At 33.5% G+C, this 22,387-nt stretch overlaps 3 protein-coding genes across 5 annotated transcripts; 1 reads left to right on the top strand and 2 right to left on the bottom strand.

Moving 5' to 3' along the window:
* Positions 1-758: 758 nt before the first annotated feature.
* Positions 759-9,004, bottom strand: LOC130623638 (uncharacterized). 2 transcript variants are annotated; one of them, XM_057439142.1, is made up of 8 exons: positions 8,913-9,004; positions 8,113-8,701; positions 7,583-7,744; positions 5,270-5,589; positions 4,697-4,948; positions 3,239-3,862; positions 2,450-2,662; positions 759-2,244 (listed from the first exon to the last, which is right to left on the bottom strand). In XM_057439142.1, exons 2-8 carry the CDS (start codon positions 8,648-8,650, stop codon positions 1,639-1,641), a joined length of 2,715 nt encoding a protein of 904 aa, XP_057295125.1. In that variant the 5' UTR covers positions 8,651-8,701; positions 8,913-9,004; the 3' UTR covers positions 759-1,638. The 2 variants fall into 2 exon arrangements, with proteins under 2 accessions (XP_057295125.1, XP_057295124.1); XM_057439141.1 differs by having other exon boundaries at positions 8,878-8,999.
* A 4,287-nt stretch (positions 9,005-13,291) lies between these two features.
* LOC130623008 (dynein light chain 2, cytoplasmic) lies at positions 13,292-13,877 on the bottom strand. The gene is made up of 2 exons (XM_057438511.1): positions 13,719-13,877; positions 13,292-13,622 (listed from the first exon to the last, which is right to left on the bottom strand). The coding sequence occupies exon 2, from the start codon at positions 13,620-13,622 to the stop codon at positions 13,353-13,355; it is 270 nt and encodes an 89-aa protein (XP_057294494.1). The 5' UTR covers positions 13,719-13,877; the 3' UTR covers positions 13,292-13,352.
* A 160-nt stretch (positions 13,878-14,037) lies between these two features.
* LOC130623007 (E3 ubiquitin-protein ligase TRIM33-like) lies at positions 14,038-21,701 on the top strand. Of its 2 annotated transcripts, none has more exons than XM_057438509.1 (3): positions 14,038-17,064; positions 17,813-18,199; positions 19,613-21,701. In XM_057438509.1, exons 2-3 carry the CDS (start codon positions 17,843-17,845, stop codon positions 20,528-20,530), a joined length of 1,275 nt encoding a protein of 424 aa, XP_057294492.1. In that variant the 5' UTR covers positions 14,038-17,064; positions 17,813-17,842; the 3' UTR covers positions 20,531-21,701. The 2 variants fall into 2 exon arrangements, with proteins under 2 accessions (XP_057294492.1, XP_057294493.1); XM_057438510.1 differs by lacking the exon at positions 14,038-17,064 and adding an exon at positions 17,101-17,287.
* The last annotated feature ends 686 nt before the right edge of the window (positions 21,702-22,387 follow it).

Genomic DNA, 22,387 nt, shown 5'->3' with positions numbered 1-22,387 from the left:
TTAGTTCACTTGAATCGCCGCTATTTTGAGTATTTTTGCGTATTTCTGTTCTGAAATGAAGGCTTTGCTCACCAATTAGTCCTAAAAACGGTAGTTTGCGTGATTTCAGGTCAATATTTGGATTAAGGATGTGGTTCTAAAAAAATTAACGAAACAGTTGAATTACCAGCTGCTTCAGATAGTCACAAAATGCACCATAGTAGAGAATCGACAGACCTGAAAAATAGGACCAAATTTATTTTTTATAGTTTTTTCTAGGCGCCGGTCACGTTGATAGATGTACCACCACATTACCCTGCTTTAGCCTTACTTATGAACAAGACGATTCGTCAGCTACGAATCACCCACATATGTTGTTGGTGAATAAATTAGTCCTAGAAAAGACTGGACAACGGGGGTTTAGTCATCGACTCTAAAAATTATAATCGCTTCATCCCTAGCGACTAGTGTTGTCAACTTTTAGGCTAGAAAAGAGATGTAAATTCAAAGAATTTCAATTTTTTTTTATATACCACCACAATAAATAGGGTTTGTAAAAGATATTTCTGAACAAGAAAAATTTGGGCTTAATTCTCCTTTAAACTGAAAATAAGCCTTTTTTTACGCCCAAAACTTGACATTTGTATCAAATTAACATTTTCTAGCATTGCGTTTCCGCCTTTTTGTGTTTGCCTCTTTTAGGCCACTCCAAAAATTGTTTTTCATTGCATCGCAGTTGCTTCGCTGTAGTCACGTGCAAAAAAGGAAGAAGTTACTACTTAACAAACAAGCAGATTTCTTAATTAAACAAATAAAAAAAAACTAACTCAGTATTAAAATATACATTGTAAAAAAACTAAACTTACACGTTCTTTTAAAGGGGCTACGGAACGGCTTACACGAAAGTCGAGCTGATGGCGGCGAAAAATAAAAAAAGGGGATTTTCCGGCATATGTAATTTACATACTCAAACATATAAATATATCCAGAATTTTTATCTTTTCCAGCCTTGGTCATGTTTTCATCTAGGATAAGTATTGCTAAATTTTTCTTCGTAATATACTTTTCGAAAAAAATATTGAACCAGCGAGCAAAGTGCGCTGGTCTGTTCATTGCGCGAAACGCGTTTGCCGGATTTTTAATATGTGCGCGGAATATACGCAATGTGAGCATTTTAACCGGTTTGTAGCTCCTTTAAAAAACAAGTTTTAGAACTTCATTTCCGTTCACTAGGTCTCTTAGTTGGCACGTGGTCAACTTGATCGGGAAAGTAAAATGTCCTGGGAACGAGGTTGTCAAAAAATTTTGTGCGTAAATATAATAATAAACGCAAATGTTTCTGCAAAAACATGTTAAGAGAAGGTAAAAACTAATATAAAATATATCATCTGGAGTAGGGCAAATATACGCAAATGCAGTGCTATGGCTTGCCTATGCACCGGTCATACATTCTCTCTTGTCGTAGGGCGCATTACATCAGTTTTTTGATAGCATCACCCTGCATCCACTACATTGCGTGATCTTAAAACAACACTTATTTTGCTTAGCCCGACTTTAGACATTCTTATTTAGAGTTTTACAGAGAAGGATGGTTGCCTTTTTTCAATTACCGTCACCCAGTTTGGTTAGTCATCCAGTCTAGTTAGTCATTCATCTTCGCTAGTCATCCAGCAGTGGATAATTGGAATCGGGAGGATCTTCGTTCATACTGCTTTCAAGATAATTAATATCCTCCCAACTTCCCATTACATCTCTTTCCGGTTCATGATCGTAAGCCTGTAAATCGTCAACATTATCTCCAGCTTTTCTATCCATTATTGTGCGAAAAAGATCGTTGTCCATTTGTTTCTGTATCTTGCGTGCTTGGATAACTGGATTGGCTGCGTCTATTAACTCCTGTGATGGAGGCCTGATGTCAAGAACAGGTGGAGGAACATACCTCGGTTTCGGTGGAAGTGACCTCCCCTCGCCTAAATACATCAATGCGGCGCATTTCAAATCGTGGATATCGCACATCAGCTCGTAGATTTCTTTATCTCTGCCAAGCAACCCTTGGTAAACGTTGTACGTATCTTGAACCTCTCGTAACTTTTTTTGCATTACAGTGTGATCGACCACTTTAGAACGCGTAGCTGCACCGCCAAGGTTAAATTTTTCTTTGAAGTAATCGTTCAACTGTTCAAAACGCAACAAAACCGTCCGCACAACCTTATCCCACATTTCTTCGTCCGTCACTCCAGCAGGGTCCTCCGCTTGTGGTGCAACCTGAAAAAAAAACATACATCGCAAAAAGGAATCCCTTCAGGTTGAACTTCTAAATAAAAAAATGGTAAAAAAGAATTGATGACATGAACACGTGCAAGTCTTGCATTATAATTATTTCAATCTAAATTAAGACGATTAATTTATGCAATTTTATTTCTGCATATTCGAAGAAGAAAGCGAAACAAGAACTCAACACTGCACCCACCAATGGTCCACATTCATCCTGTATATAATCCAACTCGATCTTTCTTCTCTTCTTCGACAACACGTGTTGTATTTGAAGAATGGTATTCGCTTGTAGTAACGAAGCGTTCGCCTTAGCATTCGCGTACACTCGGTTGAAGGTTTCCGACAGCAACGCAATGTAAAGGTTAAGACATAGCACTGTCGAAAAGGCGAAAAATGTCCCGACCATGATCTAAAAAGAGAAAGAAGCGTCACATCAAAAATGCAAAAATAAAAAAAAACGTTACATTGCGCAAAAGAATATCGGGTAAAACGAAATTAAGAATATAGACATCACAGACGCTTCATGTCAGCAAATATTTTATTTATTTATTGTTAACAATAGCAAACTTGTATCTTTGCATTACCTTCACGTCACACATGAGAGGTGGGGTAGCTTGGTCGTCCTAGGAGGTGCAAAGTGACTAGATTTTTGAGCCATTGTCGGTTGACAAAGATTTTAAACAGGTCTTTTGTTGCTGTTTTTTAAATATCGCACGGCACTTTTTACTGACTTTGGACATGCTTACGCTACGGTAAATCATTTGTCCCGGGGAAACTATTTATTCCGGGGAAATCATTTATTGCGGCAGCATCACTGTACTCGAGACAGCATCCTTTACCCGAAGCATCATTTAATCATGCCCTGTGTGTTAACGTGCTTATTGGCTGTACCTTACTAACCCTTACAAATATAAAAAAATCTATAACTGTTTAAACTGTTTTCGATAGATCCTAATCGTTTGAGCCAAGATGAAGATAGACTTACTTGTGCCATGAGACGATCTACCGCAACCAACGCATCCCAATTAAAATCCACATTAAGCGTGACTTGCCATGTGGCGAAAATTAAGTTATGCAGTTGTTCCCAATCGATAGGATCAATATCCTCGTCTACAGCCTTCATCTTTGCAGCGTTTACACTACCACCGAATAAGATCCAAAAACCTATAGTGTATGGTATGAAGAACTCAAAGAAAAGAAATGCGAACGTGAATGTGTCCATCATTACGTGACCGAGCATAGTTATAAATGGTCCTAACGTTGTGAAGGGCCGACACGACTTCATAAAATGCAACCACATAAATATCATGGCTGCTGCGTATGCTTTTCGATGAATTTCTTCAGCCAACTTCTCACCGTAAAACACCGACACAAGGCGTGTAACTATGACAACTAGCACCGACATGTATGTTAACAAGTCCAAAATGTTCCAAGGGTCGGAGAGCATTCCACCGCCACGTGAACGAACAGCTTTCATCTCGCTCTCCAAAAATGTTTTCTCCTGCGGCCATCTTGGGTGGCAGTAATCAAGATCCCGGTTCAGTTGTCTCGTTCTCCACATACGAAAGGATTGGTTGTCTCGAAAGGTGATCTTGCTTTCCCAAATTTGCTGAAAATTAACGAATAAAAAAGTAAAAAATAGAGAGTCGAAAAATTAGAACTGGGAAAACAGCGCAAATTTTGCAAACCAATAAAAAATTGCATTCGTAAAGCAGTTAACCACAGATCGCTTTGCTGGGACAACGTTCTTATTTATGTATTAAAAGAGCGGGGAAAAATGTTGAAATGGCGTCTCTGGAGACATGTCTAGCAGGCAGGAGGATAATTAACTTTTGAGAAATCAGGAATTATCTATCATTCGAAACTTATTTAGATCAGATTAAGTTATTGATAGTCACATCATATCAGGACATTCAAAGACATTCGAGAACATTTTTCTCACTTTACCAGGACAAAATTGGTTAAGATTCCAGGACAAAACTGTAATGTGATATTTCTATAAATTTCAGGAAGAAAAAAAATAAGAATTTTTTTACTTTCCAGGACAATTCCAGGAAATTGGACTATTCTCCAGGATTTTCTTGGAATTTCTAGGGCTGTGGTTTCACGTTATTTTTAACATAACAAGGTTTGATCTATAACAATTGTCCCAAATAGTTTTCTTAACATGTTTTTTATGATGACAAAGTGTTTTTAAAAATAGCCTTGACAAAAATAAGTCTTTTTTTTCTAATAATTAAGAGGATACTCTAATTATAAAAAAGAACATTAAAGACACAACATAAAAGATTCACAATAGAATCCCTGCCTAATTTGCTCTCCCCTCTCCCTCCCACCCACAGTGTAGACGGCCCTGCATATAATTTATATCCTTTTATTAAAAAATGTAAAACTACTTGTTACTAGTGCGCTGGGGACGTTGCGTAGTAACAAATGTATTTACCCTAGCAACAAATATTAACGTCATCAAAACACCAATTAACTCAATAGGAATTCTCCACCAATTACCGCCTCCGTAGTAATTTCCGTCGCCTGGCAACACGATAGCCAAACTTGTCCAGATCATGATATAAAGAAGATGAATAGATGCACCAATCACTGATCCTATTTTACCGTACAAATTCCATTTTGTCTTTATCAGCTGCTGCATGACGGGATGCATGATGACGTCGAACTCTTGCAGTTGAACAGCGAGCTATGGGATAGTGATGATGACAAATTGGACAAATTGTGTTTAAGGATTTTCACGCGCTGTCAAGTTTCCTTTCATGCAACCACAAAAATATTTTCGTAAAACCTTAATGCTATCCATCGCAACAATTTATTCGAGAGTTCGACTTAATGTTTTTTCATATTATTAAATCTTTTACTATAAAATGCAAAAAATTATTTTTGTTACAAAACGTAAAGAAAATTTTAGCGACCTTTTCTTTTTTGGTGTAAAAGTACAGCATAAAACACAAAACAAAAACAACGAACACAATTAAGACTGACAAACAACAAAACTAAATGAAACCTTCAAAGCAGTTGTTGGGCATGCATATCGCTTCTCTCGTTTCGCCTTCTTTTGCGCTTTCTTGTCTGGCACAATGGGTGCTCCAAACTCATCAACAGTGATATTCTCCTCTCTCCACTTCTTTGGAGGGTATTCCAAGTAGTTGAGGTAAAAATAATCTTTTCGAAAAGCTGAATCATTCACTTGAAATTGATTCAAGGCCTCTTCAGCAATGTGTGGCATTTTCTCAACCATTAATGCAATGGCTGACATTCCAGTGTCATCAAACACACCCACTGGGACTCCATATTCAACCAGATATCGAGCTGTGTCCTCACGTGCTAAGATAAGGTTTTTAACAGATTCTGAATAAGGACTTATAGAAAGCATGTTCACAATTAGATACACATATATGTTGCCCTCCCTTTATGTAGGGATGCCCTTCTCACTTGATTGTTTTACGATTTTCTTATTTCAAGGTTCCCACTCTTTTTTCAAAACAAAATTTGAGAAGATTTGATGATTTTTGGGGAGATTTTTGTGATTTTTGAGGAGCTTTTGTTAACAGAATTGAGAAGATTTAAGGAGAAAAACTTGTACTTGTAAAAATGAAGGAACACACAGACTGGCATCTAAATACTTTTCTTACAAAAGATAACTAAGAAACTTCAAATAAAAACACAGCAAAAAAATAATGTTTGCAAGTCACAATAACCAAGTTGTGGGCGATTCAAAATAAAAAATATAAAAAATAGCTTATATAAAAAATAATAGTGAACTGTTATTAATTAATCTGTCAAAAAGATAATGAAGACAATAAAACATTTTTTCGCTTGCTTCAGATGTTTAAAAAAAAATATTGCAACAACGAAAGATTAGTTGCATAGGCCATCAATGTTAGCAGGATTAGGATTTAAGATCTTTGGTTATTTGGTTAGATCCAAACACTCAAAATGTGCTAATTGTTGCTGATATCAACATATCATCTTTTCTGAAACTTAGGGGACTTTGGGGGCCTTGACTTAAATTATCCCGTAAAAAGAACGTGTTAGAAATTTCAGCCTCAGGAATTTAAAGGCGGCTTACCTAACTTATACAACCAAAAAGGTAATACCTTGTGAATTCATGCTGTTTGTAAACTTTGTGAAATGGTGAATAAATGTTATTGTCTCAATACTTACTTGGAGGTTGTAGGTTGCAGGAAAATAATTCTGCAAACATGAAATTTCACTTGTCCCAAAAAGAATAATATTTGAACTTAACCTTTATTTGAACAAGTTGGATCTCTTTAAATTATTCAAATTTATTTTCAATGTAAATGTTCTTCTCGTTATTGGGTTTACAATTGTCATAACTAACTTGTTTTCAGCATTGATTTTAAATGTTATAAAAGGACTATTCTAACCTATACAGAATGATTTATCTACATGCCTTATTAACTAAATCAATCTTAACAGAATTTTGTCAAATTAAATCCATGTTAAAAAAATTTAAATTTCTAGCTAAATACACCTATTTCTTGGTCCAAAGAACAACACACTATATTACAGATTAATTTTAAGCACTATCCAAGGGCTGATCCAGATCAATTTGGATATCAGTATACCGATTTTAGGGACATCCAATTTGGGCGCCCAAATTAGAGTCACGTAATTTAAAATGCTTGATAATTGCACTAGTTCTTATTTTCTGGATTTTTTTTTATCTATTATATATTTACATCTTCAATCACAGAGAAAATATATTTTCATGAAGAAACTAAACTTTATGAAAATATATGTTTTATACTAAAAAAGAACACCATGCATGTGCTAAAGCCATATATTTTTGTTGCCCTAAAAATTTTTTTATCTGAGGCCGCGCTATTGACGCCCAAAATAAATTTCTGGATTAACCCCTGCCATCTTTAAGCGATCACAGGTGATCATAGCGACTGAAAATAAAGCCTAATTTGCACGATGTATGTCTTATTTTTTTTAGAACAGGAAAAAACAACTACAAAATTTTGAGAAAATTTAAGATTTTGAGAAAAAACATTATATTTAATCTTTTGCATTTTTCATTACTTTTTCATTACTTTTTTAAGAAATTCTTTTGTAAACTTTTTAGTAAATATTTTTTTAAATTTTGTTTTGAAACTAATGTAATTTGGTTTTTGTTTTGGTGTGAAAATAAATCTGATTTGGTTTACAGCAAAATTAAATCTGCAATAGGAAGACAAATTAAGGTCATCCACTAATATGTTTCTCTGAAAAAATTTAAGGTCCACAAGAAAATTAATATGTAAGTTAGTAAGGAGTTATGAGTAAGTGCTAAATAACAAAATATACTTACCCATTTCGGCAGCTAAAAATATAGGAGTTCTCTGTTTGTAGTCCCTGTCATTATACCAAGCTTTTTTCTCCATTAATACTTTCAATGATCCAACAGCATTGTACTTGGCAGCATAATGGATAGGTGTTTGTAGCTCACCAATTGTTCTTGCATGAATATTAGCTAAAGACAGTGATACATTTTGTAAAACATGCATGTGCTTGAGGTTTAGACTGGAAAATTTACCCTGCCAAGCTCTCCCTTAAATTAACCTGCATGAATGATCCAAGTGCAAGAAAAAAGATAATGTATGTCTTTATTGATTTGTCAATTCATTGTTTTGGATATATGTTTTCCAGCAAGAACACCCCTTTTCTTCTTACTCACAAACAAAGGTACTATCAGCGTACTGTCATATAGATTTTCAATTCGATTTTCAAGGCTTAATTTGGCATTAAAGATTCTTTATTAAATATGTCATAGTATAAGACCGTGACACAGTATCTCACAGAATGTCGAGAAGCCATTTAGAAGTGTATATAAATATTTACCTCCAGCATCAATAAGGTACTCCACCATCTCATAATGATTGACTGCTGCTGCTAGATGCAGTGGTGACCTGCCAAGTTTATCAGCTTGATTAATATCAGCACCATTATCAATAAAAAATTTAGCCACATCAGTATTCCAATTTCGTGAAATTTCATGCATAACACTTTGACCATGTTTGTCAGTCACATTGACCATTGCACCACCTTGAAATAGAGATTCTAAAAATCGATAGTCAACTGTTTCCTTGTTGGTCTTTGTTGCCATTTTTGCAAAGTAAATAATAAGTGCTCGACTTCCAGCTGCCTTTTTCTTTGACCTCTCCTGTTTATTGCCTTGAAAACTCTCATCCATGTCAGCATCTAATGTACCAATATCAGCTGAATTGTCAGCTGCATTTGCTACATCTTCTCTGGGTGCTGGTCCTATACGATACACACATTCTGATTTGGGCGGTTCTCTTCTCTTATCAGAAAGATGATCATATTTTCCAATAGGGATTATGGACCTTGAAGATTCTGATGGAGCTATTGAAGCCATTTCAACGTTTATAATCTATTGCATATAATCTATTATCACATTTTTTGTCCCCTAAGGTATGAAGAAAACAAAAATCACTTTCAAAAACAAAACAAAAAACTGCTGAAGTCATAAGGTCTAATAGTCTGTGCATCTACCACAGCATAAAAAACACACATGACCTGATAAATATGATACAATAGACCTATGTTATGTCTACTCGATGTAGAAAAGAATATGCTATGTACCTTAATAGAAAAATAAAAACAGAAAATATGTTTACATTTGATGACTGTTGTTTACTTCTCATTCATTTGGATCGTAAAACGCCACGAGATCCTCCTCGGGAGTTTTAATGAACTAGCGTTTGTCACTGTTGTAGAATGACGATGGAGAGTCACCCACTTATTTCTTAAGGAAAAACAGGACTCAGGTCCCCGGTAGTGCAGAAAAAACCAGGCCAGATACTACTCAGGCCAGATACTACTCAGCGACTAAATCCATCATTGTAGTAGTGCTTTTTATCGGCCAAAAATCGCGTATTCCGAACCGAAGTTGTATTTTTTAATTTCATATTTAAAAAAATACAACAAAAACAACCTTGTACTCTGCTTTCGGAAGGCTTTACACAAAAACCAAAAATACAAAAATGGTGATTTTGTAGCGAAAAGCTTTACCATTACTTTTATTTAGTATTATCTATTTTTTTCATAAGAAAAGCCTTTTTTTCGAGACTTTATTTTAAGTCACTAGGCTAGTACAACTATAACAGAAAAGAGAATTATGTAGCTTTCTTCTGGTAAATATCACATACATTGGTTATGAGAGGGGTGAGACGATGAATACATAATTGTTTTGTGTAAGAATAGTACCCAACCTTCTTCACAAAACTTTGATAAAAAATTACGGGTTGTATGCTTCGTAAATTTTATGTCCTTAAAATTTTCTAAAAAATTCAAGCAATTTGTTAATCGGGGAAATAGGGAAATAATTACGCAATGATTGCAAGGATACCCTTTTTAACACGAGAAAAGAAAGGCGAAAAACATTAAATATTTGATAATAACAGATATACATTCTTTGTTAACGCACAAGTTTTCTGTTATGTTTAAAAAAATTTAGGGAAAAAAAAATGTCAAAATTTTCTCCAGTATCCTTCTCATATCAAAAAAACAGTCTTGATCTTTAATCCTACTAAATGGTGCGTTTGTAACTCATTGATGCTTCTAACAATCTCGGACGGCAAAATTTTCAGAAAGAGAAAAAAGCCCTGGGAACGAGGCTGCTGTTAACACACCATCCGGAAATCAGCATTTTGAGCATAAGGATGATGTTTTCGAAAACATCATCCTTATTTATTCACAGGTTGAATGCTAAACTATGCGTATTTATAACATAAAGTTCTCTTCTTAGGTTTAATACAAAAAAATAATTATATAAACCATTGATGATTACGATCAAAATGTGTCATTTCCACAGTCAACTACGTCCCCAAGGCATCTTGTATCTTTTCTAGCATCAGACGGCGATACGAACTCGCCGCACATATCTGTGACGTAAAACACTGAGCTCGCTGAGCTCTGCGACCTTATATATATAAAACTTTGGTTCATTGAGACAAATCTCATTAAATATTACACACAGAAAAACTGCGTGTTGGAGGGTCACGTGACGAGTCCTCCTCCAGGACCATGTTCGTCTCGCCGTACTGGGTTAAAAAAAGAGGTAACAGGCGCTCTGAACGAGGTTGTTCTACAGTAAAGTATTGTAGCTATATTTTAGATGAAGTCTTTCTTAACATAGAGGGCAAGCAATGCGTTTTTTTGATGATATAAAGTCTTTCATTATTTTTTTTGATAAATTAGGAAGTATTTTTTATTTGCATCAAGTGTTCATCTGGAATGTTTTGGAATAATGATGCTGCAAATAAGATTTTGGCTAACAGTGTTAACGAATTTACTGACCCTAGAAAACATGATCACAAACATTGATCCTGAAAATTTAATGGACTGCTTAATTGTCTTAGCCATTAATGACAAAAGGAGAGACTGGTGCACATGTATTTTCTCTGATTTTTGAACAAATTAAAGACCATTTTAGAAAACAAAAATATTTGGATACATTGAAATAGTTTAGGTATAATCTGTGTACTGAATTGACTTGTTACAAAAGATAAAGATTTTATTTAGAAGGAAAATCATTAGTAGAATAATTTTAAGTGTCAATTTGTTGAATAAATGTTGCAGATCAGAATAGATTTCCCAAACTTCTGTGTGTAAAATGCGGAACAGTCAATACGAAAATGAATAAATTGAGCTACCAAAAAGGATGAGTATGATGAATTTTGAATCTTGAGATTTTATTTGTTTTACCCTGCCAAATAACTCTTCACGAAAATTTATTATCCTTTTCAGTCAAATTCAGATTAACAACAATTTTTTGGTTGACATTTAATTTAACCAGCTGACTCCTTTTTAAAATATATATAGATTGTAACCTTAATACACCTTGAGTATTGAATGATAATGATGACAAGATAATTTTGGTTTACTTTTGTCAAAGGAAACTACAATCCACTTCCATTATTAGCTATTGGTGGAATACAGCAGAAAATAGATCGAATCGGACAAGAAATGGTAAATAATTAACAAAATACTGTAGGGGTAAATGCATACTGCATGTAAAACAGGAAACGTCATTAAAGACTTTCGGCAATGTATTTTAAGGTTCAAATTAGGCAACCAAAAACCTATAAGAGCATTACTACCTAAGTTGCTCGAACTTGAAAAACATGCTGGTTACAACTCATTTTCTCACATGGTGACCACAGAAAAGTAAATATAAATTTCAGGATATTCCAGGACATTTTTCTTATATATCCAGGACAAAATGTTTTTAGGTTCCAGGACAATTTTAGAACTAATCTTATCTTCGAAAAAACATTTCGAGTTACAAGTATTAAACTAAAAAAAATAATGAAATGATTTGATGTTGGCAAAATACAGTTTTTAAAAAATCAGAGAATTGAATTTTCTCTTGTTATTTGAAGATATTTAGTTAGTAAAAAAAGGATTCGCATAACAACTGAACCCCCTCAAATGTTCACCTTTTCTAAATACCTTGTATAACAAAATATTTAAAAATCACAATTCCTGTTAGAAGCCGATAATAAAATTGATCTTGGGGTAAGTATAGTAATGATTATTCAAGTGATTCCTATTGAGAAAACAAAGGGAAGAATGATGCCGAAGTAACAGTGCCTGCAGAGCATGCTCCATTCCTTTTATGGTTAAGCTGATGGAGGTTATTTCCCTAAAATGCAATAAAAAAATAAACTTTATGTTCATTCAGCAAATTAGATCCCCACTCAAAATAGTGTTCCAGTCATTTTAGTATTGTAATAAACTTCTGTGTACAAAGATCATTTGACAAAGTATTTTCAACCGTCGTTTCAGAACGAAAATTAAGAAGAACAAAATGGTGATTGTATTTCTAGGTTTAAATCTTTGCAACACATTGAGAACTTACTAGTTTCAAAAACGATGGTAAGTAAAATTAAAACCTAACAATGATCTCCCAAGCATCGGCCTTTTTAATTCAGGTTGACACTCTAATTGCCAAGGTGTGCATAAGAATTCCTTTTCTGTATATGCGAAGAGGTTTAAGGAGAAACCTCCTTGGTATATGGGATGCGATTGCAAGACGAAATAAAATTGTCTAAGAGGAACACAAGTTTGCTCTTAAATCAGAAAAATGAATTTTCAGCTGGTAAGTTTTTATTAGAAAGGCTGTATATGGATATCTCGGAAGGCTATGAAGTTAATTTTCTAAAAAAACCTTTGAATAAACAGAACAGGAATTATGACTAAGGAATGAGTAAGAATTCCTTGTTAAAAACCTTGCCATTAAAAACAAAGGAAAATCCTTTTGTCAATAAGTTTTTACTAACCATGTTAATGTGATAGAGTTTCTTAGAAAATTATTTCTGCATTGTTTTATAAAAAGATTTATTAAATATCTGGATTTGCAAAAATTTAACTCAACATGATATCCAGGACATTTCAATTTCTTGTCAATATTTTCTAGGATTGTGGTAGGTTACAAATAATTCCGAAAACTTAAAGGAGAGATGAAGCTGGAGAAAAAGAAGGCTAACTTCATCGTTTGTGGCAAATAGCAAAGCAATAGTTCAAATCAATTTTCGGCGAAAAAAGAAACAGGCTGTAAGCTTGTTTTGAGACAATTTGCCGCAAGGATAAAAATGCATAAAATGGTGCTTCACTGAACTGTGGTGAAAAAAATATTTCTGCTTAATTGTCAAAAAATAATTTCTCACAGATCTTTATTAATATTGTCATTGTCAGTTATTTAAAAAGCGCGTGCACCATCAACTATAATTTTTTGGATATTTGAAATAGGCTTTCATGCAATTCCTTATTTATAATTTGTTTAAAACGATAATCTTTGTGCTGACTGGAAATGGAATCAAAAACAATAACTTGCACTTTAATATCTCATGGAAAACAACTGATATAGCTATAAAAAAATGCAATATGCATCGATTTATTATTTACAAATTTACATTATTCTGTATGTAAATGCAAGTTTAGCGGTGAGTGTGGCTAGGAAAGCTTTCTTGAGTGCAACAACATGAAAAACATCTGTAAAGAACCGAAGATATTTTAGAGTTAATCATCTTGACATAGCTAGCTACAATCTAAACCTAACCCGATTTAAACAACAGAAGAGCGACTTGTCCCATGTAAAAATAAATGAAATGTTTTGTTTCATGAGTAACATATGATCCAAAATTTCTGCCAACTATGCAATGCCATGTGGGGTTATATTTCTTATCGAATTCTTTTTTAATGTATGCTGCAATATCTTTTTCGATGTTAAATTTTTCCATGGCCTGGGTAGCACATTCAATAGCATCTTGCTGCATGTCTTCAGACATGTCTGCATTCTTAACAACTGCTTTTCTGTCGGTCATCTAAAAAATAAAGGCGAAATATATATATGAGCTAATAAGTTAGGCTTTCAAATCTCCACCATATCCAAAAAAATAAACGGTCTATTAAAATCAAACCTTGAACAACGAAACAAGTTCACAGTAACGTTATGCACACTTGTAGCTCCTTGGTTCAGATCAATGAATTGAGTATTTTTATCTGGATGTTTGACTATTTTTCATTGAGAAAAAGTGTACTAATATGCGAAAGTAACTATAGAAACGACAATTTGATTGGTTTAAAAGTTAAATTTTTTTCAGCAACTCATATCAACCCACAATGCACTGTTTGCGTTTTGCACAATCAGCATAATTCCACGATCAAAACCTACCACATTTCCTCAAATAAAATTACTTTCGATTTCCACGGCTCCAGTAAAAAACTCGCCACAACAGCTTTGCAAAAACCACCTTTAGTTTTTTTTAATATACTTCTGTGCTATACGTAACTACAGGTTGGTATGGAGAAGGTTGTAGGTACTGTTCTTATATGTTTTTATGATTTTTTTGTATCTACCTACAGGGTGTGTAGTGTTTAGCTCTAGCTAGCTAGCTACAATAACTATAAGTGGTGTCATATATCTGCACAACACAATATTCCTTATGAACAAAATTCATAAGTACACAAATATCATTTTTTGGCTTCATTTACCAGTGTCTCACTTTGTTGATGTGCTAAAAACCAGGTCACACATTCTGAAAAGTCAGACAATTTTGCAAACCATATCAGGCCCATGTCCCTCTCACCTCTTCACACGAACCTTCAGTAGCATCAGAACTTTCGTTGTTATTGTTAACCTATTGTTAAATACATGAGCTATTCTTGCACGTTAAAAAACATAGAGTTCATGTGTCACATGGGAACTTTATTTACCTTATGTAAACTTTGTGTAACTTATTGTTGTATTTAATTGCAATAGCTGTCTCAAGGGATCAATGGGGAAAAAAATAAAAAAAATTAACAAAGCTTTAAGTTTTTATTGTTTCTACTTATTAACGGCAACATATTATCTTTTGTTTTTACATATGATCTATTATAATACTTTAATACAATCTTGTGTTTTGGGTGCAATTTTATTGTTTTTGCACAAACATTAATGTTGTTATTTATTTAGGAACGTTCTTCGCCATCGTTTTACATTTTATACAAATTAAAACGATCCTGTTTTCATGATTTTTAAACGATCTAGGGCAATCTTTTCGCTTTCTACAATGCTGTTTCCATAATTTTTAAATGATCTACGGTGATGTAACAAAACGCAACACAACAAAAAATAATAAAACTTTGGATTGATGAAAATGGCAATTTACTTTATTTATTTTAATCTTCGTCAAGTAAGTTTAATTTGATTGACCGAAACTAGTATTTGAAACTATTATTTTGAGCTGCCTGCACAAAAATCAAGGCGTGTTTATCAAAACAGTGATAGAAATAAAAAAAGCAGGTAGCAATGCGCAAGGTACAAAGCTATTAAAAAAAGTTTTGGTATGATCGCTTTGATTTTACATTCTTCGCATAAACATGATTTTACATTAAACACAAAATCTTTAACGTAAGTAACGAAGACTTTATTTGCTGAGAACATAACTAATTACAAGAACAAAATGTTCCATTGAAAAAGGAACTTTAACTAGACAAATTGCTAAAAACTTTAAACAAGCTGGAGACCATCATACTAGTTAAATAACTAATCTAGGGAGATGGCCACCATTATATGTTTAGAATTTTCCATTATTAATAAATAAATAAATAAATAAGTATAATTTTTTTACTGTGGTTTATCATTTCTTGAACATGATAGTTAAGTAGGCAACGTTTCGGGAGATCCTTCTCCCATCATCAGGCAAAGTAAAATGATGTTGCACATGCATTTATATAATTGCAGAGGATCGAAATTCATAAAAATTAACCAATCAGAAACAAGCTGATAATTACAGGTAATTACAGTAATTAACATTTCCGGACCTGGATGTGGGTAACTACTTCTTCTGTAGGGCTGGTAACCTAATCTCATGAAGTTGATACGAGATGCTGTTTATATGTGTTTGTTACGTTCTACACTGTTGATGGTTTCTTTAATCTTTCTGGCCGTTGTTCTGGATTCTCTGTCAATGATTTTGTTCTCATCCAAATTAAACTGATGACTTCTGCTCCAGCTGTGGTCCGCATTTTCGTTTTTCTTCACATCTCTGTTTCTCACTGCGTGCATATGTTCTTGTGCTCGTTGCTTAAACTTTCTTTTTGTTTCGCCTATATACACTGCATCACAATCTTTACACGTGAGTTGTCTGTTGTCAATCTTTCCAACAGACAACTCACGACAAAAGAAACAAGCCTTCTATCAAAAGGAATGAATTTCTGTATGACACCAGCTTCAATTCCAAAGAAAGAAATAGTTGCGAAAGTGGAAGAAGCAATTAAAGATCAAAAGAAGAGGCAGACACAGTAAGAGTTTAAGTAAGCCAAAGGAAAATTTGAAAAAATCTGAAAGACTGTCATTGAAGAATCTAAAGGAGGACAAAGATATCATAATCCTACCGGCAGACAAGGGTAGAACAATGGTTATCATGAATACACCTGACTACATCAACAAGTGCAACGAACACATCAACAACGTGCCTTACAAACTTGTCAAGAAAGATCCAACAGAAGTCATCAAACGAGAAGCGAGGAACATCTTAATGGAGTTGAAGAGAAAAGAATACATCAACGATAAGCAGTATTACCGACTAAAACCTTGTGACGGACCACCACCACGATTTTATGGACTACCAAAAATTCATAAACAGGGAAATCCAATTCGACCAATCGTCTCCTGCACTGGAACACCGTTATACAACCTATCAAAATTTGTTGCTTCCATCCTCAGCAAATTCACAGCAAGTGACCACAGCAAAAACCTAAAATAATTTTCGGAATACGTCAGAGAAATAAAGATAGCAGACGACGAATGTTTATAAGCCAGCTGAGAAAGAACTTGTAACACATGAGGAGCTACAATATTATATGCCACATAAGATTGCATTGTTTTTTTCTTGATCAACCTGTCTTACAACAATTGCTACCATTAATGTGGAAACTAGTGTGAGTTTGTTAACAATAAAATTAAGTTACACATCAGTCACAGTTATTTACTATTTTCATGGTTTATGTAAACAAGCACATTGTTTACAATTTACATAACTCAGCTTTGTGTGGCTTTGGGAAATTCCTTATTTCTGGTTTGTTGTTATTACACTATTGAAGAGTTTGTCAGGCAGGTAAATAGAAAGTTATAAAAAATTTAACAGAAAATATGTTTTTTTTTTATTATTTTTTAATTTTTACTGTTGTAAACAATAGACCATAAGAAACTAGAAAAAAATCCGCTAAAACAAGCACACAGATCTGCAGTTAACATTGAGAAGGAAAAACTACTTCCAGGTAATTTATTTGTTAGTGAAATCTTGTTTGTTCTCTATTTCTAATTTTAATTCCATGACAGCTGGTTTGGAAGTCAAAATTTCCATCAACAGTTATATTGGAATTTTGTCACCAAATGACACCTCATTGGAAAAGTGCAAGTTTGAGAAAGATAAGGACTGTGAATGAAACTCCATTTTTTTTACATTAATGTTTTGGCTTCATATGAGTTACCATTTTTTTGGTGAGTGATATTAATTATTTCATTTTTGTCAAAAATTTTTTTCAAAAGACTAAAATAACCATTTAATAATGACTCATTTCATTGCATTATTTTTGTTTACTTTCAATTTCAGATCAATCATTCTAATAATGGTTAGTTTTGTATCATTAAACTGGTGATTGGTAATCAAGATTGCAATAGAAATGTCTAAAAAAAATTTATTGGATATAAAATAATTATATTAACAAACTGTTGTGTAAAAGTAGCTTTAGTTGTGAGTTTCCAAAGGCACCATGCAGTATTTTCTCAATCAATAAAATCGAACAAAAAAAAATAATTTTGTTTCTGTCTAATGTTTTAAAGAAATCTGTTATGACATTAGACATAGAATGAATAATAAATTTTGTGTTCGAGATAGACACAATTAAAACGGTAGTTAAAGCAAGTATGGTGTTTGGGCAATAGCTATGTTAAAGTGATAGGGTGTTTTGTTATGCGTATTACTATGGGAATGAGTTGATTAATACTATAATTTTAATCTTTTAGAATAATACATGAAAATACAGATTATATAAAATGGATGATGCTCCCGTTGAATTAGAAGTGGCACCTGCAGTGGAACCAGCGCCACCATTTGCAGTGGACGTTCAACCTAATCCAGAAAACCCAGTTCCTGCTGTTGAAGATGCCCCTCTTGATGCTGCAAATATAGATCTGGAGAATAATAATGGTGCTGAACATAATAACACTGGAGAAAAGCCTGATAATGTAAAAAATGTTAACCTTGATTGCAGTGTTTGTAATGATCGATTCAAAGATCCGAAATTATTAAGTTGCATGCACACGTTTTGCATGGAGTGTCTCAGACCTGTACATAGGGAATACAATGGTATGATGGCAGTGCAATGTATGTCATGTAGCACAATCACCCAGGTACTACCTATTTCTTGTTGTGCAAGTTTTTTGTTGTAAAGTTTAACTTCCAATATTGGGACATAAGTGGTTGAATATCTTGTTGTGAAGTGCTGATATGCTAGCCAAAAATTTTACATTGGAATGATCAGGTCCCAATTAGAGATTTCTAAGAATCTAGCAGGAGTGCGTGCATTTTGCTTTGAGCAATGTTATATACCACATAAAAGGCCTGATATTTGCCTTTACTGGAGCAGATATCATAACACAGTATAAAACGCAATCTTGGAGACATTTTGCTTTTTTCTTGAATGTTATTCTGATCCACTTATATCTTTGAATCACGTTGAACTCATTGAAATGAATTGCTTCTGTTAATAAGGTAGTATAGAAGGCATCCTATCAAGCTGTTATTGACATGTATTTTACCCAGTACCCAGGACCTTTAAATTTTGTTACAAATTTTGAAAAATTTTACATTTTGATGATGCAATTTTTTCTAATTTCAAGCAAGATGTGTCTTCTTAGAATATGAGAAAATAAATAAATGGCACATGGAACTATTTCCTCTCCAATTCTGTAATTCACACGATGATTGCTGAGATAAAATGGACAAAAAAAATGAAAACTCAGTCATTCCCTGTGTAAATCCTACCCTCAAAATTAGTCCTCTCCCTGAACATTTTACACCAAATGTGAATAACCACAGTTTGGAACACATTGAATTAATTCATGTCTGGAAAAAGAAGTAATTTCTATACTTTATTGTTGGGAAATTTTGCAAGAAAAAAAAATTATAAATCGGATAAAAATTAAATGTGAGATTTGGTTCAATAATTGAGATTTTAAGTTTGATGGATTTTGGGAGAATTCAGTTTCCATACTTTCTTATTTTAGAATAAAACTTTGGGATTTAAGAATATAGAGGAACATATTTTGTTCAAGCTTGAATTTTTTTTACATTTTCACATAATAAAATTTTGCGGCTCAAGACTGAATTTAATGTCTAGAATTTTTGAATAACCTGCGAAACCGTGGAATCTTCTTGTTGCAAAAATATCTAACAATAAAGTATGCCACATACAGTCCTTCCCTATAAAGCTTTACACCTTTATACTTATGCTAGGCTTATATTTATATAAGTCATTTGTCTGATATAACCTTCACCTTGTACATTGGTATATTTCCGTTATATGGATATATAAATTTACATGGTAAACAGACATGCTTTTATAGTGACATGGTATATGTGATTTTAAAAAGAATTGTGCTATCTCTTACACGTAGAAAATGACGTCGCTTACTAAACCGGGGGCAAATAGATGTTGTTTTAACCATTATGTCCCCATACAGGTTTAACATGAATAAAAAATAAACGCGGACAACCATAATCACTCACGTTAGGGAATTAAAATATGGGATTATTAATTTCAGGTTGATGATCTTGAGACACTACCATCAAATTTACTTGCTAAAAACCTGGTCGAAGCCATTCAAGCTATGAATGAGGAAAATAGTAAAGAAACGCAATGCGATGATTGTGAAGAAGATGTGCCAACTACATATTGCCTTGTCTGTCATCAAAAACTTTGTGATGCATGTGTACTTGATCACAAACGTAAACGAAAATTTAAAGGTCACAATATGGCACTATTGAAAGATGTGACGCAAGAGGAGCTGGTGAGAAGTTTTTACCATCTTTGCAAGAAACATGGTAAAGAGTTGGAGTTATATTGTGAGACTTGCGATGCTGTTGTATGCCAAACTTGTACGAGAAGTAGGCAACATATTGACCACCGTCATCTTCTACTTGAAGAAATTGTTGGTGAGAAAAAGGAGATTTTAGAGATTATACTCAAAACCACAAAGGAGAAAGAATTGGCTACTTTGAAGGCTATAGATGATGCAGAAAGGGAAAACTTAGAGTTGATGCAAACTAAGGAGAGGTCCATTTTGGAAATAAAAAGTGTTTTTGAAATCATGAGGGCTCATTTGTTGGAGCAAGAAACGAAACTGATTGATGAAATTAACCATATTTTTAACGATGGTGTCACATCGATTGCGAAATCCAAAGGGATTACTACAGCATTTTCGAATTGCATGACTTATTTTGAAACACTGGAGAAGAATGGAATGGACACTGAATTTATGTACGTTTTTCGAGATTTAAAATCACATTTGGAGTCAATTTCGAGCAGTCTGGAAGGAAACTCTATTCAGTTGACCTCAGTGATTTTGGAAAAAAGAGAAGATTACCCTCCGGAGCAGTCCTTTCAAATACTTTCAGAGGAGTATGTCAAATGCTTAAATCGAAACCAACAAAATCATCATTTCCCACAAAACGAACAATAAATATTTTTATTTGGCTATGTGCGCCCATATAATCATTATTTTTTCTTATTTTTTACGTATATAGGCTACGTTATAATTATGAAAATATGATAATACTTGTATGCAATATTTTAAATTTCCTACTATTATTGATCAAGTAACTTGTTTGATGTACTTTTAAAACAATGGCGAACAAGTCAGTTTACCATATGTTTTTTTAGTTGTATCTATAGCTTTGATTTATAATGAAAAATTATTTGATAATTTAATAGTTAGTTCAGGGTGTGCCTCCCCTTCAGGGACTGTTTAAAAAGTTTTTGAAGAAATTTTATGGATGTCTAGAGCAATTTTCTTCTTCTGGTTTTTGTCAAGGAAATATGTTTGTTGTGTAAATGTTGGAATATTTAGGAATTTTAGGCCTTGAAACGAGTGGAAAACCTGTACGAGGTGAAAAAGGTTACCATAAAATTTTGTGTATACGATTTCACCTCACAGTGTTTAGATTCATGGACTTGATACCTTTGTTCGTATGTAGCATAATGTGGTTCAAAATAAGTTGACGACAGGATTTAGGATAAAGACCTGTTATAAAGACCTTAGTGACCAAAAAAACGTTGTTTTTTTGTTAAAATTCCTCTTTACAATTTACTTTAGGACATAAATTATTCGTTTCCACTAGATTTGCCTTTTAGAAAGTTTTGTTGGAACATCCTGCACTTTTAAAGAAATCACATGTAAGAATGAGTTCATTCCAAGTTGTACATATATTCACCATATGTCTAGCATCCATATATGTTTTTTTTTGTAACAATTAGTTTCATTTATTTTTTGAAATTTTGCTAAAGATGCCCTAATATTTTTTATTTTATTTTTTTGCTAATAACATAATTTTCTATGTCATATACTTTTCAAGGTATTATATATTTACATAGTTGGTGGTTGCCTAAAACTGCATGGTGATTTTTAACTGGTATAAATTCTTTGCTTATCACTTTTTTGTGTGTTCCTTAAACAAAGTATTTTCGGCAGCCACTCAAGAAGGGGTTTAATTTTTATATATTTTTCAGTTAATTACATAGTTATTTATTGTCGATGTAGTTTGTGGAATCATGTTTTGTGATTTTATTTGAGTCTAAATTAAATTCGTTGTAACTCCTTTATATTTTCTTTAAAAAATTGTTATATTGTAAAATCACTTTTGTTTTTAATTCTATTTGATGTCTGATATAAAACATTGGAAAAGTGATTTTTATCACAATGTAAGCATAATCTCCATAGAATAATAAGTGTCTCCAGTGTGATCCTCTTTTAAGCCAACTGCAATTGAAATTGTTAACACTCTAAGCAGTTGTTGAAATATATTCAATCGTGTGTGTTTATTTTGAAGGGGTAACATTTTCTCTTCAAGACCTGGCTATTTAACTCACAATGGCTGTTTATTGAAATGCTAGCTGATCATTTTCAATACGTGTAAAAAAGGTATACCACACTTTTTTCCAATTTCCGCGCTCTTTGAGGAAATCGTTTGGTTTCCACAAATAGTTGTTTTGAAACGCGCTCTTAAACGTAGATGACATTATTGCCGCTATAAATGGTTTTGTTGCTCTTAAAAAGACTTCACGAGAAAGGACTAAAGAGGGGTCTTCATTCATCGATCTTCGTGCAGGCGTAGCGGACGGAGCGGAGTTGGGGGAAAAAAGCATATTATTTCAATTGTGCGCGCATAAAAAGCGAGCATCAGACTAGAATGTAAACAAAGATGGCAAGAGTTAACAAGTTACTAATTTTGCAAACAAACTTACTGGTAGTGAGAGAATGGAAGAAAGAAAAAAGCGATTTAAAATTTTTAAAGACAGAGAAAAAAAGAGTGTGTAAGTA

This window comes from Hydractinia symbiolongicarpus, chromosome 13 (genome assembly GCF_029227915.1).
Source record: "Hydractinia symbiolongicarpus strain clone_291-10 chromosome 13, HSymV2.1, whole genome shotgun sequence".
Classification (NCBI taxonomy): domain Eukaryota; kingdom Metazoa; phylum Cnidaria; class Hydrozoa; order Anthoathecata; family Hydractiniidae; genus Hydractinia; species Hydractinia symbiolongicarpus.
Note: the sequence above shows the minus strand (reverse complement) of the source record. Positions and strands in the feature narration are given on the sequence as shown.